The sequence below is a fragment of the Malus sylvestris genome, chromosome 7 (assembly GCF_916048215.2).
Source record: "Malus sylvestris chromosome 7, drMalSylv7.2, whole genome shotgun sequence".
Lineage (NCBI taxonomy): Eukaryota > Viridiplantae > Streptophyta > Magnoliopsida > Rosales > Rosaceae > Malus > Malus sylvestris.
The window spans coordinates 2127165-2142512 of NC_062266.1; the positions used below are offsets into that span (position 1 = coordinate 2127165).

General features: G+C 40.2%; 2 protein-coding genes across 2 annotated transcripts; one reads left to right on the plus strand and one right to left on the minus strand.

The window, feature by feature from the left end:
- Nucleotides 1–9824: 9824 nt before the first annotated feature.
- On the minus strand, nt 9825–12147 carry LOC126628425 (uncharacterized). The gene is made up of 2 exons (XM_050298103.1): nt 11827–12147; nt 9825–10209 (listed from the first exon to the last, which is right to left on the minus strand). Exons 1-2 carry the CDS (start codon nt 12130–12132, stop codon nt 10087–10089), a joined length of 429 nt encoding a protein of 142 aa, XP_050154060.1. The 5' UTR covers nt 12133–12147; the 3' UTR covers nt 9825–10086.
- Nucleotides 12148–12188: 41 nt separating this feature from the next.
- Nucleotides 12189–15034, plus strand: LOC126628423 (uncharacterized). Its single transcript, XM_050298101.1, has 2 exons — nt 12189–12533; nt 14045–15034. The coding sequence occupies exon 2, from the start codon at nt 14049–14051 to the stop codon at nt 14832–14834; it is 786 nt and encodes a 261-aa protein (XP_050154058.1). The 5' UTR covers nt 12189–12533; nt 14045–14048; the 3' UTR covers nt 14835–15034.
- Nucleotides 15035–15348: the final 314 nt, after the last annotated feature.

Genomic DNA, 15348 nt, shown 5'->3' on the forward strand with positions numbered 1-15348 from the left:
CAACCCTCAGTGCATAGAGAAACTTTCTTGAAACACCACCGATAATATAGATAAGTGTCATCAGTTGTATAAGAAAATTCATTCTCATCTTCAAATAAGTTGTCAAATTTTAAACATAAATTTCAAATTCTATAGATTATGTGGCACTTTGACATTTTTAAAGTTGTATTCTCCACTCAATATGTCAAATTAAACTATTATTTTATTATATTATTTTATTTTCAAAATTTCTTATTTATGTTTTAAAAGTTACATTTATAAATAACTCATAATAAAAATTCTTAACAAGATATGTGTGCTGAAGCTGCAAACACGAAGAAGCTACAGGATGCGTGTTGCCGGCTTGTCAATCAAATACGAAGAAGCTGCAATGTCCGTTGAAGCTGCAATTCGAGACATCTGCAAACTCATTGGCCATTTAAATTCATATAAATTCAGTCTAAATAAAAGCAGACATGAAACATCTTAAACCCATTAATTAATCAATAAAATGCATTAAATAATTAATTAAAAAAAATTGAAGCTACTGTCAATTTTGGCAGCAAGGGTGACATGTCAATCCATGTCATGCCATATCAGATTTAGATTTTCGGTTAGAAAATATTGTTGCTGTCTTGTTTGATTGTTAGTGCTAAATTAGACATTTTGACATCTCTTTTCAAAATAGTTTAAGGGTTTAGACTAACGGAAGTTTGAATTTTATGGTTGCGGAATTATTGGACGGATGAGATGAAATTATAAAAATGAGTAATGGTGGCATAAGAAGCAAAGCATTGACTTTTGTGTGAGAAAAGGAGAAAGAGGCGTATGCAAAAAGAAAACAAAAACCCACCTTTTCGTATGCTTGTGTTTTTGTTACATGAAATTCCATAAATTGCTTACGTTTACCGATTGGGAACAAACAAGCAAGCAAAGTATAATTTAGTCCTCAAATTAATTTAGGTCATCGTGATTTATGACCATTACTATATATAGTTGTGTTCAACATTAAAAAATAAATAAATGAAACCGCTTAAGTGGTGTTCGCTCATTGGTCGCTCAAGTGTGTTAACACGAGGTTTATTTATATTTTGGTCAAATTGGATTAATTATTTCTATGGTCAAAATTAAGATTTAACTCTTACAGTGAAAGACGGTTATGAATTTTAACTTAAAAATGTGATTTCTATTAAAAGTCTGTTAAAAGTAGGGGTAAAATTGTATTTTCGGCCCAATTAGCATAAAAAACAAAAAACAAATAAAAATCAATTTTACAAAAATAGAAAGAAGAAAAAAATCACCAATTCAAAGCTCACAACCGCCATAACCTCCTCATTCACGCCCAAATTCCCCATATCCCAAAATTCTCAATCTTCTTATCGCTTTTATTAGTGATTTCTTAATAGCAAATGCGTAGTTCAAGGGATGGTTTATTGGTCTTTAATCTTAAAATTGTGGTTAGCTCGCCGGTTCACATCTAAAGCAACGAGACACACCAAAACAAAGAGAGTAGACGAAAATGTTGAGAAAAGCGACGGCAACGGTCAATGGTCGGACCCATCACCAAAGTTCATGTTGTTGATCAATGAAGATGTTGGGGTGTAGACTGTGTAGTTTATCAGTAGTAGCCATATTATTATAATGATAATGTTAGAGAAATTAAATTTATAGAAAAAATTTTGAAAATTAAAAGACTAAACTTTGATGATTAGTTTATTATTTAAGCATGATAAACATGTTCATTCATATTGGTGACATATCTTTATATTTAGGGAACTTTAACGAAAAACTCCTAGTATTGTTTACTTTAACGAAAAATCACATTTTTACACTAAAAAATCAATCATAGTACTATTCACTTTATCCTTTATTTTGTCATTATCGTTAAAACTCAAAGTTTTCAAGCCTTTTTCATTAGTATCAGGGAAAACTAATGAAAAAAATTTGAAAACTTTGAGTTTTAACGATAAGGACAAAATAAAGGGTAAAGTGAATAGTATCAGGATTGACTTTTTAGTGTAAGAATATGATTTTTTATTAAATTAAATAATATCGAAATTTTTTTGTTAAAGTTCTCTATATTTAATCTTCCATAATACTAACACGAAATACTTAAAAGGTGAACTCTTGAATATATTTCATCTTATTAGTCAAGACTCAAAAAGTATTATTGTTCCTTACTACGCACATCACTGAATTTTCGATGCAAGTCTAAGTCGTGTAAAATCTCCAAAGTTCTATATGCTACCCTTTTGACCTGCAACAAAGTTGAAGTTGAAAAGTAAAAATTGAGAAAAGTCAAAGAGAACTACATGCACCAGAAACTCCACGTGGATGTGACAGACCATCTGGCGGGCCCCACCTTCGGGTGAGAAGATGTAAAGGTGTTGAGATTAGTGGGCCTGGCCCATCAGATGGATGACTCAGATACACCTCAACTTCGTTTTATGCGTCTGCGTCACAGTCCCGTCCTTTTGTATTAAAGGACGGAAAATTATTGTATTACAAAGTAGAAATAGACAGCATCAATTTTTATTTTTTTATTTTTTTATTGAACAATATTATCTTCGTTGAAGGAAAGGAATAAGTTTAACTTCACAATGAATTAGCAATAATATAATTAAATTCGTATTTGGTGGGAATCGAACTTAAGACTTCTCACTTACAAATGAAGAGAAATATCACTAGACCATAGTACTAAATGACAAAGAGCACCAATATTAGAACTAAACGGTTTTTTATTTACAAGTAAAAGATCTCATATTCAACTTACATGAATGACAATAACGTATTATAATTGTCTGATGTTTAATACCTAGTTTGTGACTAGCCTGTTGTATGGTCTAGCCCAAATATCCCTCCACTAGAATAGAATATCCCTTTAAAGTAGAATATCGTTGCATTTAAAATAAAAAAATCAAAAAGTAAAAGATTCATGGTTCGACTCAAATTAATGACGTTTTCAATAAATTATAATCTTTTTGTGGCTTAACTCAATCTCCCTCCCCCTCCTAGAGTCCTAGGGTATAAAACCCGTTTAATTTCACCATAATATCGTAGTGACATTGGTAGTGCTATGATGAAATCATACTTAATTTCACCATAATATAGTGGCGACATTGGTAGTGCTATGATGAAATCATACTAAACGGGCCCTTATGGTATACAACAACAACAACAACAACAAAGCCTTTTCCCACTAAGTGGGGTCGGCTATATGAATCCTAGAACGCCATTGCGCTCGGTTTTGTGTCATGTCCTCCGTTAGATCCAAGTACTCTAAGTCTTTTCGTAGAGTCTCTTCCAAAGTTTTCCTAGGTCTTCCTCTACCCCTTTGGCCCTGAACCTCTGTCCCGTAGTCACATCTTCGAACCGGAGCGTCAGTCGGCCTTCTTTGCACATGTCCAAATCATCGGAGCCGATTTTCTCTCATCTTTCCTACAATTTCGGCTACTCCTACTTTACCTCGGATATCCTCATTCCCAATCTTATCATTTCTCGTGTGCCCACACATCCCACGAAGCATCCTCATCTCCGCTACACCCATTTTGTGTACGTGTTGATGCTTCACCGCCCAACATTCTGTGCCATACAACATCGCTGGCCTTATTGCCGTCCTATAAAATTTTCCCTTGAGCTTCAGTGGCCTACGACGGTCACACAACACGCCGGATGCACTCTTACACTTCATCCATCCAGCTCGTATTCTATGGTTGAGATCTCCATCTAATTCTCCGTTCTCTTGCAAGATAGATCCTAGGTAGCGAAAACGGTCGCTTTTTGTGATCTTCGCTAGATTGCTCCGGTCATTAGTGTGGATAAGTATATAAATGGATAGAGATAGGAAAGCAAACACAAGATGTACGTGGTTCACCCAGATTGGCTACGTCCACGGAATAGAAGAGTTCTCATTAATTGTGAAGGGTTTACACAAGTACATAGGTTCAAGCTCTCCTTTAGTGAGTACAAGTGAATGATTTAGTACAAATGACATTAGGAAATATTGTGGGAGAATGATCTCGTAATCACGAAACTTCTAAGTATCGGAGTGTGGTGTCGTCTTGACTTGCCTTATCTGTCTCATAGGTAGATGTGGCATCTTCTCTGGAAGTACTCTTCCTCCATCCAGGGGTGGTATCTTTAACTGGTGGAGATGCACAAGGTAATGTATCAATTTCACTTGAAGCTTACTTGTAGTCTCAGGCTTGGTCAAGCGCGATACAAACCATGTAGTAGGAGTCCCCCAAGTCGCCGAGCTAGGGGGTCTGCTGAAAGAGGTGACAGACAAGGTAAGCAATCAGAGCTCCGACTGATTGTTCACCTTCTCCCCATCTTGCAGCAGCATGAAGGATAAAGAGAAGAAAAATGAGAAGAGATGATATGAGATACTTTTGCTTTTGAAGAAGTAACTTTCCACAGGCTTATTCTTGAACTGAGCTGGAGGGTTTTCTGGTTTCCTCCAGAGTATAAGGCCGACTGAAGAATTTGAGGGTCAAAACAAGTCCATCAAATCTAGAGTACGTTCCACCCTGCTGATATGGGATACTTTTGCTTTTGACAGAGTAATGGGTGTATCGGCACGTGTGCTGTTACGCTTGTCTCCACATGCTTCCTTGTATCCTTCGCACTTGCCCTATCTGTTCCTCAAGCAGATGCGGAATCTTCCCTGGAAACATAAGATGTTGAAGATGAGTACTCGAGAGCAATGCCAGGTAAGTAATCAGGTAAGGGGTTCCAGGCAGTCAGTTCCTGGCTGGAAGCTTGATCCAAGTGCTGACTGATTGCTCTCTTTCTCCTTGTCTTGCAGGTAAAAACAAGGCCAAAGGAAAAGACAGGGAAAAAGCATGATATGGGATACTCTTGCTTTTAACCCTGATGATATGAGATATTCTTGCTCTAGTATAGCTTGTTTGCAGAGGTATTATCGGGGGGAAAGAAAGCTGAATATTTCGAAAGGCTTCGTTGGGAGTGCCCTCTCAGATATGATGAAAGGTTGAGCATTTTTGCAGGTCTGCCTGTCCGTTGGGGATGGAGGTCGACATATATAGGAGTCTCCCTAACAACAAGTAGTAATGCTATTCCTTTACCCTGCTTGGTCATAGCACGGTAGTGGGAGCTGCCAGTTTCACATGTTTTAACTCTGTCAGAGCACTTTGAAAAAGTGGTCTGTGGTATCTGGCTCTCGAGATTCGGAGAACGATGCCTTTTCGATTTTTGAGAAAGCAATCATGCTGGGGGTCTGGCTCTCGAGATTCGTAGAGCAGTGTCTCTTCGATTTTTGAGGAAGTAATCATGTTGGGAGTCTGGCTCTCGAGATTCGGAGGGCGGTGCCTCTTCGATTTTGGAGCAAGCAATCCTGTTGGGAGTGTTGTCTCGAATGTGAGTAAAGGTTGGGCATGTTTGCTAGTCTACCTTGCCACGAAGCACAAAGGTTGACACACAGAGACTTTCCAATTATCCAGCAATGGTACTGTTCCTTTACCCTCTCTTCGCTTTTGAGAAAGTAGTCATGTTGGGAGTCTGGCTCTCGAGATTCGGAGGACGGTGCCTCTTCGATTTTGGAGCAAGCAATCTTGTTGGGAGTGTTTTCTCGAAAGTGAGTAAAGGTTGGGCATGTTTGCTAGTCTACCTTGCCACGAAGCACAGAGGTTGACACACAGGGACTTTCCAATTATCCAGCAGTGGTACTGTTCCTTTACCCTTGTGGGTAATAATATGGTAGCTAGACCTTCAAAATTTATGTGTCTAAACTTTGTTAGTGCTGTTTCTTTGCTATTCTTTTACCTTTCTTGGTCAGAGCGATGTAGTGGGAGCTGCAAGCTTCACGTGCTCAACTTTGGCAGAGAACTTTGGCAAAGTTATCTGTGGTACCCATGAGCTATTGTTGCGTGTGGGAAGTGGGTGATTGAACAGTAAGATTCATGTGCTTTCTACTTCACCAGAAGTCTTCGACAGAATGCCCATAATTTCTGCAAAGCTGAGTGTGCGTGTGACAGGTGCTGACAAGGCTAGAAAAGTAGGTGCCTCTTCGATTTCTGAGATCGGCCCTCGTGGTCTCTGAGCAGCCCAGCTTTTGAGAAAGCGAGCGCCTCTTCGATTGATTCGGAGAACGATGCCTCATCGATTTTTGAGAAAGCAATCATGCTGGGGGTCTGGCTCTCGAGGATTCGGGGAGCAGTGTCTCTTCGATTTTTGAGAAAGTAATCACGTTGGGAGTCTGGCTCTCGAGATTCGGAGGGCGGTGCCTCTTCGATTTTGGAGCAAGCAATCTTGTTGGAAGTGTTTTCTCGAATGTGAGTAAAGGTTGGGCATGTTTGCTAGTCTACCTTGCCACGAAGCACAGAGGTTGACACACAGGGACTTTCCAATTATCCAGCAATGGTACTGTTCCTTTACCCTCTCTTCGATTTTTAAGAAAGTAGTCATGTTGGGAGTCTGGCTCTCGAGATTCGGAGGACGGTGCCTCTTCGATTTTGGAGCAAGCAATCTTATTGGGAGTGTTTTCTCGAATGTGAGTAAAGGTTGGGCATGTTTGCTAGTCTACCTTGCCACGAAGCACAGAGGTTGACACACAGGGACTTTCCAATTATCCAGCAATAGTACTGTTCCTTTACCCTTGTGGGTAATAATATGGTAGCTAGACCTTCAAAATTTATGGGTCTAAACTTTGTTAGTGCTGTTTCTTTGCTATTCTTTTACCCTTCTTGGTCAGAGCGATGTAGTGGGAGCTGCAAGCTTCACGTGCTCAACTTTGGCAGAGAACTTTGGCAAAGTTATCTGTGGTACCCATGAGCTATTGTTGCGTGTGGGAAGTGGGTGATTGAACAGTAAGATTCATGTGTTTTCTACTTCCCCAGAAGTCTTCGACAGAATGCCCATAATTTCTGCAAAGCTGAGTGTGCGTGTGACGGGTGCTGACAAGGCTGGAAAAGTAGGTGCCTCTTCGATTTCTGAGATCGGCCCTCGTGGTCTCTGGGGAGCCCAGCTTTTGAGAAAGCGAGCGCCTCTTCGATTTCTGAGATCGGCCTTCGTGGTCTTTGAGAAGCCCAACTTTTGAGAAAGTAAACGCCTCTTCGATTTCTGAGATCAACCCTCGTGATCTCTAAGCAGCCCAGCTTTTGAGAAAGCAAACGCCTCTTCGATTTCTGAGCAGGCGCCTCTTCGATTTCCGAAGCTCCGTCGAGTGCAGATTTTTATAGAGGCTGACATTAAGTTCCAAAGCACACTTGAATCTCCACCAGTAGAAGCTTCATTCTTGCACTTCTAAGATCTTGATTTGTCCGACCTCTTCTCTCTTCAACACCTTTGAAAATGTCTGGCCCCTCCGACCGTCGTTTTGACTTGAACCTTGTTGAAGAGGCAGCCCCGCCTTCTCCAGACAACATATGGCGCCCATCCTTCGTCTCCCCTACTGGTCCTCTTACCGTTGGGGATTCCGTGATGAAGAATGATATGACCGCTGCGGTGGTGGCCAGGAACCTTCTCACTCCCAAAGATAACAGACTACTTTCCAAACGGTCTGATGAGTTAGCTGTTAAGGATTCGTTGGCTCTCAGTGTTCAGTGTGCAGGTTCTGTGTCTAATATGGCCCAACGCCTATTTGCTCGAACCCGCCAAGTTGAATCCTTGGCGGCTGAAGTGATGAGTCTCAAACAGGAGATTAGAGGGCTCAAGCATGAGAATAAACAGTTGCACCGGCTCGCACATGACTATGCTACAAACATGAAGAGGAAGCTTGACCAGATGAAGGAAACTGATGGTCAGGTTTTACTTGATCATCAGAGATTTGTGGGTTTGTTCCAAAGGCATTTATTGCCTTCGTCTTCTGGGGCTGTACCGCGTAATGAAGCTCCGAATGATCAACCTCTGATGCCTCCTCCTTCTAGGGTTCTGTCTAGTACTGAGGCTCCAAATGATCCCCCTCCGGTGCCTTCTCTTTCTGGGGCTCTACCGACTGCTGAGACTTCTCCTAAGCAACCTTTGTGAAGGCTCCGTCTTGTGTGTTTATTTTGACTCATGTATATGTACATATTTGTAGCTGATCGGGGATATCAATAAATAAGCTTTCCTTCATTTCAACGTATTGTGTTAAATACACCAAAGCCTTCTTCGCTAAGTTCTTTGAATTTTCTTTTGTTGAAGCTTGTATGTTGAAGCTTTCTGAGTGGAGCATGTAGGTTGGGGTAGTGTTCCCTTAATTTCCCGAGTGAGGAAAACTTCTCGATTGGAGACTTGGAAAATCCAAGTCACTGAGTGGGATCGGCTATATGAATCTTAGAACGCCATTGTGCTCGATCCTGTGTCATGTCCTCCGTTAGATCCAAGTACTCTAAGTCTTTTCTTAGAGTCTCTTCCAAAGTTTTCCTAGGTCTTCCTCTACCCCTTCGGCCCTGAACCTCTGTCCCATAGTCGCATCTTCTAATCGGAGCGTCAGTAGGCCTTCTTTGCACATGTCCAAACCACCGTAACCGATTTTCTCTCATCTTTCCTTCAATTTCGGCTACTCCTACTTTACCCCGGATATCCTCATTCCTAATCTTATCCTTTCTCGTGTGCCCACACATCCAACGAAGCATCCTCATCTCCGCTACACCCATTTTGTGTACGTGTTGATGTTTCACCGCCCAACATTCTGTGCCATACAGCATCGCCGGCCTTATTGCCGTCCTATAAAATTTTCCCTTGAGCTTCAATGGCATACGGCGGTCACACAACACACCGGATGCACTCTTCCACTTCATCCATCCAGCTTGTATTCTATGGTTGAGATCTCCATCTAATTCTCCGTTCTTTTGCAAGATAGATCCTAGGTAACGAAAACGGTCGCTTTTTGGTATTTCTTGATCTCCGATCCTCACCCCTAACTCGTTTTGGCCTCCATTTGCACTGAACTTGCACTCCATATATTCTGTCTTTGATCGGCTTAGGCGAAGACCTTTAGATTCCAACACTTCTCTCCAAAGGTTAAGCTTTGCATTTACCCCTTCCTGAGTTTCATCTATCAACACTATATCGTCTGCGAAAAGCATACACCAAGGAATATCATCTTGAACATGTCCTGTTAACTCATCCATTACCAACGCAAAAAGGTAAGGACTTAAGGATGAGCCTTGATGTAATCCTACAGTTATGGGGAAGCTTTCGGTTTGTCCTTCATGAGTTCTTACGGCAGTCTTTGCTCCTTCATACATATCCTTTATAGCTTGGATATATGCTACTCGTACTCCTTTCTTCTCTAAAATCCTCCAAAGAATGTCTCTTGGGACCCTATCATACGCTTTTTCCAAATCTATAAAGACCATGTGTAAATCCTTTTTCCCATCTCTATATCTTTCCATCAATCTTCGTAAGAGATAGATTGCCTCCATGGTTGAGCGCCCTGGCATGAACCCGAATTGGTTGTCCGAAACCCGTGTCTCTTGCCTCAATCTATGCTCAATGACTCTCTCCCAGAGCTTCATTGTATGACTCATTAGCTTAATACCCCTATAGTTCATGCAATTTTGTACGTCGCCCTTGTTCTTGTAGATAGGCACCAAAGTGCTCGTTCGCCACTCATTTGGCATCTTCTTCGTTTTCAAAATCCTATTGAAAAGGTCAGTGAGCCATGTTATACCTGTCTCTCCCAAAAGTTTCCACACTTCGATTGGTATATTGTCTGGGCCTATTGCTTTTTTATGCTTCATCTTCTTCAAAGCTACAACCACTTCTTCCTTCCGGATTCGACGATAAAAAGAGTAGTCGAAGAAAAAACTGTAGTATCCAATCCAATTTATCGTAGTCGATTAATTAACACATTGACTACCAATTATCAACCCAATGGGTTGATTTGTCACATTCTCAAGTATCAAATGAGGGATGTTTCACGGCATTATATAAGATGAAACAATATGTAGTATTGGAAATGACACAAACAAGGCACAATTACCATCCCAAAACTTCGAAGCCTAATCAAATGATACAAACTATTTTACGAGTTGGAGCGGAACACGAAATCTAACAAGACCACTAACATAAACACCACAAAATTTTCAACCATAGTTTTTCAAGTGTTTCCTGACAACCTATCAGTCTCCGCATCCATAGTTCCGCAAGCCTTGGAAACTACTATTGCTTTGTAGTGTTACCGGATGCTTGAGGTGTTTTGACAATACTTAATTGTCCACCTTCCTTGTTTGCAGCAGTGGCCGCCTTCATCTCATTGCAGTGGTTTATGAACTTTGTCATCTCCTAAATCCATCAGATAAGAAAGTAAGAACCAAGAAGAAAGAAGAGATGTAAAGCAAAGTGCTAGTTTTCATAAAGGAGATACCAATCGATATCCATATAAAGAAATAATGGAATTACGGCATAATATGAAAGGAATCGGGAGTAAAAGTTGCACACAAAATGTTAGGGTTCCGCATCCTATATATTCAAAAACAGATAAATGCCGATGGAATCCATGAGCACATCCAACGCGTTACAATGAGATAAATATTCAGATTAGTGAATTTGAATATATTGTTAGGGAGGTATTGACTCAACAATATATCTGGTTACTAGCACCTACTTCAAAGGGTTTCTGTACTAATAGGGATATAGCAAGGTGACTAGAACCCCCAACTTCCCACACTACGGTCCTCTCGTCTCTATAAACCTCATATGACATCAACAAATTTCCGGTACTCGGTAATTATGACAATACATGGAAGACAGAAAATGTAATGCACAGTTTACTAATTAAAGAAAAAATGTTATGCATTGGAACAAATGGCAAAATAGCACCACAGTTCCTAGGAAATAAATAGACTGGCTACACTCAATATCATTTAAGATTTGGGGGAACAATGTCAGATTATTAACATTTGATGTAGCAAGCAACATACTACAGTTGAAAAAATGGAAACACAGAACGCCTGTTACTATTTACTACGCACGACCGGAAATCCATAGTAGAAGTTGTAGCATACAGTTGTTTTTTCAAGTTATTCCATACACTGGTGAAACATAAACTTCTCCCCTCCCCTCCCCTCCCTTCCCCTCACACTTTTTCTTGTCTTTCGCTCTCTATAAAGAAATCAACACAAGATGTGATGTTGCTTAATCATGACCATTCAAATAGGAGAGTATAGAATCCTTCTCCCAATAAAAGAGGTAAGAAAGGAAATGAATCAGAACAGAGTTTGGGCCCGTTTACGATTCCTTGTATGGAAAGAACTTCTGCTAGAAGCGCTTTCTATGAGCCCAAAGCACTAATAATTTTTCTACTAAACGCAACCAAAAGTGTTTTTGGCAGTCCAAAAGCGCTTTCGGCCCTCTAGAAGCAATCCCAAACAAAATCCTACGGAGACATCAGTACAAGAGGATTTGATTTTTCCTGATATATGAACCAAAAGAAAGACATAACCTGCTATCCTCAGAGAAATAACTGCATTTGGAGCAATTCCTTAATTAAATGTGCCCCAAAAAAATAATCTCAATTCAATCTATTTAACTCTCCATTATTACTAATTCTAATTAATAATAAAGAATCAATTAATGAGACTGAAATTAATCAAACAACAAATGAAATAAAATTTATAGATGCCGTTTTATCGCAATAGCGGAAAGCAATAATGCAAGCTCGATCCCCACCGGTCCACCTCCCCCTTAACATTTAAAAATTTAACTTACTAACGCTATCGTTTGAAGAAAAAAAAATGAAATAAAACAAAACAAAACTTTCAATTTTCAATTTTCCATGGTTACATAGAATTAGGTTCACTTGAAGCAGAACAAAAATTGATAATTCCGGACTGAAATTAATCACCAATCAAATCAAATAATACAAAATCACGAGGGAGAGAGAGAAGGGAAAAAACATACCCGATCGGAATCAATCTCACCGGTGACCTTCGAAGGCTTGATTACTCGCTTGCCTTTGCGAATTTGAGTCATTTTTCCATGGCGGTTGGGAGGAATCGTTTTCCTCTTCTGCTGCCCTTTGAACAGCTTCCCTTTCTGCGTCATCTCTCTCTTCCTATTTCCCACTTCTCTCTCTTCAGCGCCTCTGCTGGTTTTTTCCTTTTCTACTCGGACTCGACTAGGGTTTTGTTCAGGGCTTTTGGTTTGGGTAATCTCTGTGTACCCAATGATATGCTCAAGAAACCCAACATTCCAAATAAATCTCATATTCCCAGATTTACCCCTGTGATTGAATAATCTACACTACATTTTCCATCCTGTTGTAAACATTCCTAGTTTAAGTATGATTGTGTAAATCCTAGATAAGATTTGATTCTAGTTATCCTTTCCTATTACAACTTGTATTACTTGGAGAAGAAGGAATATCTTCTCTCCCTTTACTACTATAAATAAAGGCACAATGTAGGAGGGATAACAACACACACATTCCCCTACAATTCTACAAACACACATCTCTCTCCTCTCTCTCTCCCGCCGGCCCTAGTCCCTCTGTCAGATAAAATAGACCACAACACGTTATCAGCACGCTCTTACCGCTGCGCTTAGGAATCTGACGTTGGAAATTTTTTCTGCATCAAACCAGTTCATCCATATCATCACGCAATCAGGTTCTTTCCAAACAACGGTTTTTAACTCGATATTTTGCAAGCACTGATAGCATGAACATTCACCATGATGCATGACCCAACTTTACGTTTAACGTATTTTAGATTCTACATAAATTGTGTATGCTTCATCATCAAAATTGCTACAATTATGTGAATTTGATATTTGTCATGAATTGAATCTTACATATGTACATGCATTGAAACTATTATTTGCATATGCATCAACGTAAATATGTGATTCATTAAAATTATACATGCATATAATATAATTGAATTGAGAAAAAAAAACAAAAACAAAAAAACATTTTTTTTTGCGATTGGGATATGAGTTCTTTCGAACCCGTGACCACCATCCTGCAGATGGGGTATCACACGCAAATCAGAGAGCATTCAGCTCTCCTTGTTCCCAGAAACCCACGGAGCCAAGCCCCAAAAACCCAACATCCCGACACCCTTCATGGTGTCCCCCGATCATGGAGTGGCCTACAGCCACAACCACGAACCTATTGGTTCTTGCTATAAACGACCTGAAGTCGTCCCATGTCGGTAATTGAACCAAGATTCACCGGAATCTCGTCGGAATTTTTTTTTTGAAAAATTCGATTTCAATTTTTTTTAGGGTTTTATAGTTGTTGAAACGTTGAGATTTTCTTATCTCCGTGATTGTCCACGACAACCATGACTCACCCCAAGTCCCAATAACCCCGACGCCGTCAAAATTTTCCGGCTTTCTTCTTCGGCATTGCACACCCAGCACGGCTGGGATTTCTTTTGGGTCTCTTTCCCGAGCCCTACTCGGGCTCTGTCTCTCGGCCCGTGTAACAAAATAGAAAAAAAAAACAATTTTTTTGCTGGGCTCGCTTGCAGCGGCCCAGCCCGCAAAGAAAACAAATTTTTTTTGTTTATTTCCTGGGCTCGCCTGCAGCGGCCCATACCGAAAAAAAAAGATTTTTTTTGTTTCTTTGGGCCAACCTGAAGTGGCCCGCCCGCGAAAGAAAAAAAAAAGAAAGAGAAATTTTTTAGGGCTGCACACAGCAGCCCATTCCCTTCTCACCCCGTGGGCCTGCAGCCTACACCCGGGGGTCCTCGGCCTATATTTTTAGGCCCCGAGATTTTATTATTTAATTTTTTTTAAATAATATGGGTTTTTATATTTTCACCCACACTTTAATTTGGCCCCGAAGACCAAAAATAAATTAATTCACTTATCATTATACAATATTTCTGCATATATTCTTTGCATATTTGTTTGCATATATATTTGTGTTTGCCTGCAGGAATATATGAACCTGAAGTTCATAATTACTTTGAAACCCGAAGTTTCTTATACACATGCCTTGTTAGAAAACCCGAAGTTTTCACTTAAACATATCACCCATGAAAACCCGAAGTTTTTCATGCAAAATTAAACCAATACATGTCTATTAGAACCTGTATGTTCTACTCCTATGTGAATGGATTGATTTTTCTCCATTACACTAACCACATCTTGTCCATCTATTTTGTGATAGGAACATGTCGAACTTGAACAAACTCGACTTCACCGCTTTGGAGGTTTCTGGAAGGAACTACCTCAAGTGGGTTCAAGATGTGAAGCTCCACCTCACTGCAAAGAACTTGCGTCCTGCTATTGAAGAAGCAACAGATAAACCTGTTGGCGAGGCTGAAAAAGCCACTGCTATGATCTTCATCCGAAGACATATCCATGACGCTCTACAAACTGAGTACCTTGCTGAGGAGGATCCACGTGCATTATGGGTCGCTTTGGATGATCGTTTCGATCACCAAAAGGACATATTCTTGCCTGAAGCAAGACACGACTGGCAGCACTTGCGCTTCCAAGACTTTAAGTCTGTGAATGAATATAATTCTGAAGTTTGTCGAATCCGATCACTTCTCAAGTTTTGCAATGAAACTTTGACTGAAGAGGATCTCCTGGAAAAGACCTACTCGACCTTCTCTGCTTCTAATATTGTCCTGCAGCAACAATATAGAGCTCAGAAGTTCACTAAGTTCTCGGATTTGATCTCTGTTTTACTTCTTGCTGAAAAGCAGAACCAGCTGTTGATGAAGAATCATCAAGCTCGACCTACTGGGCTACTGCTGTGCCTGAAGCACATTATAGCACTAATCAGCACCCAAAACGCCAAAAGAGGCGTGGTAAGGGTGGCCAGAAGCCATCCCACCAAGGTCAACAGAGCCAAGGCCCATCCAAGGGAGGAAACAAAGCCCAGAAGCGCCCAAACCTCGCTCACAAGGCCCCGAACTTCAAGAATAAGGGCAAAGCACCTGCCACAATGAATGACGATATGTGCTATCGTTGTGGTTCCAAGGACCATTGGTCCCGTATTTGCCGTGCTCCCAAGAAGGTTGTGGATGCATATCATTCTCGTCGTACGAAGTTTGAATCAAACTTCCTGCAAGTGGACGAACCGGAGACTACAAAGATGGAGGTTTCTGATTTTCGGGAGGATACCACTCCTATGGAAGATTAGAATCTTAGACATAGACTTATTTTTCAGTTAAAATAAGACAATTGGGGCCGAATTCCACCTTGTGGCCGAACCCCACCTTGTTTTTTGGTTGATTTTGAACAATTTTCCTTTATGTTTTGGATTATTAGTTGGCGATTTATTTTGGATATTAAGTTTTTAATCCTTGAATAAATGAAATTATTTTGAATTGATACTTGTTTTTATAAACTTTTATGCATGTGACCGATTCAAATTAATTTTTCATTCTAGGTATGACTAGTGGGAAAGTTAGTTGTCTGGCAGATAGTGCAACCACGCATACTGTTTTGCGTGAACGCATC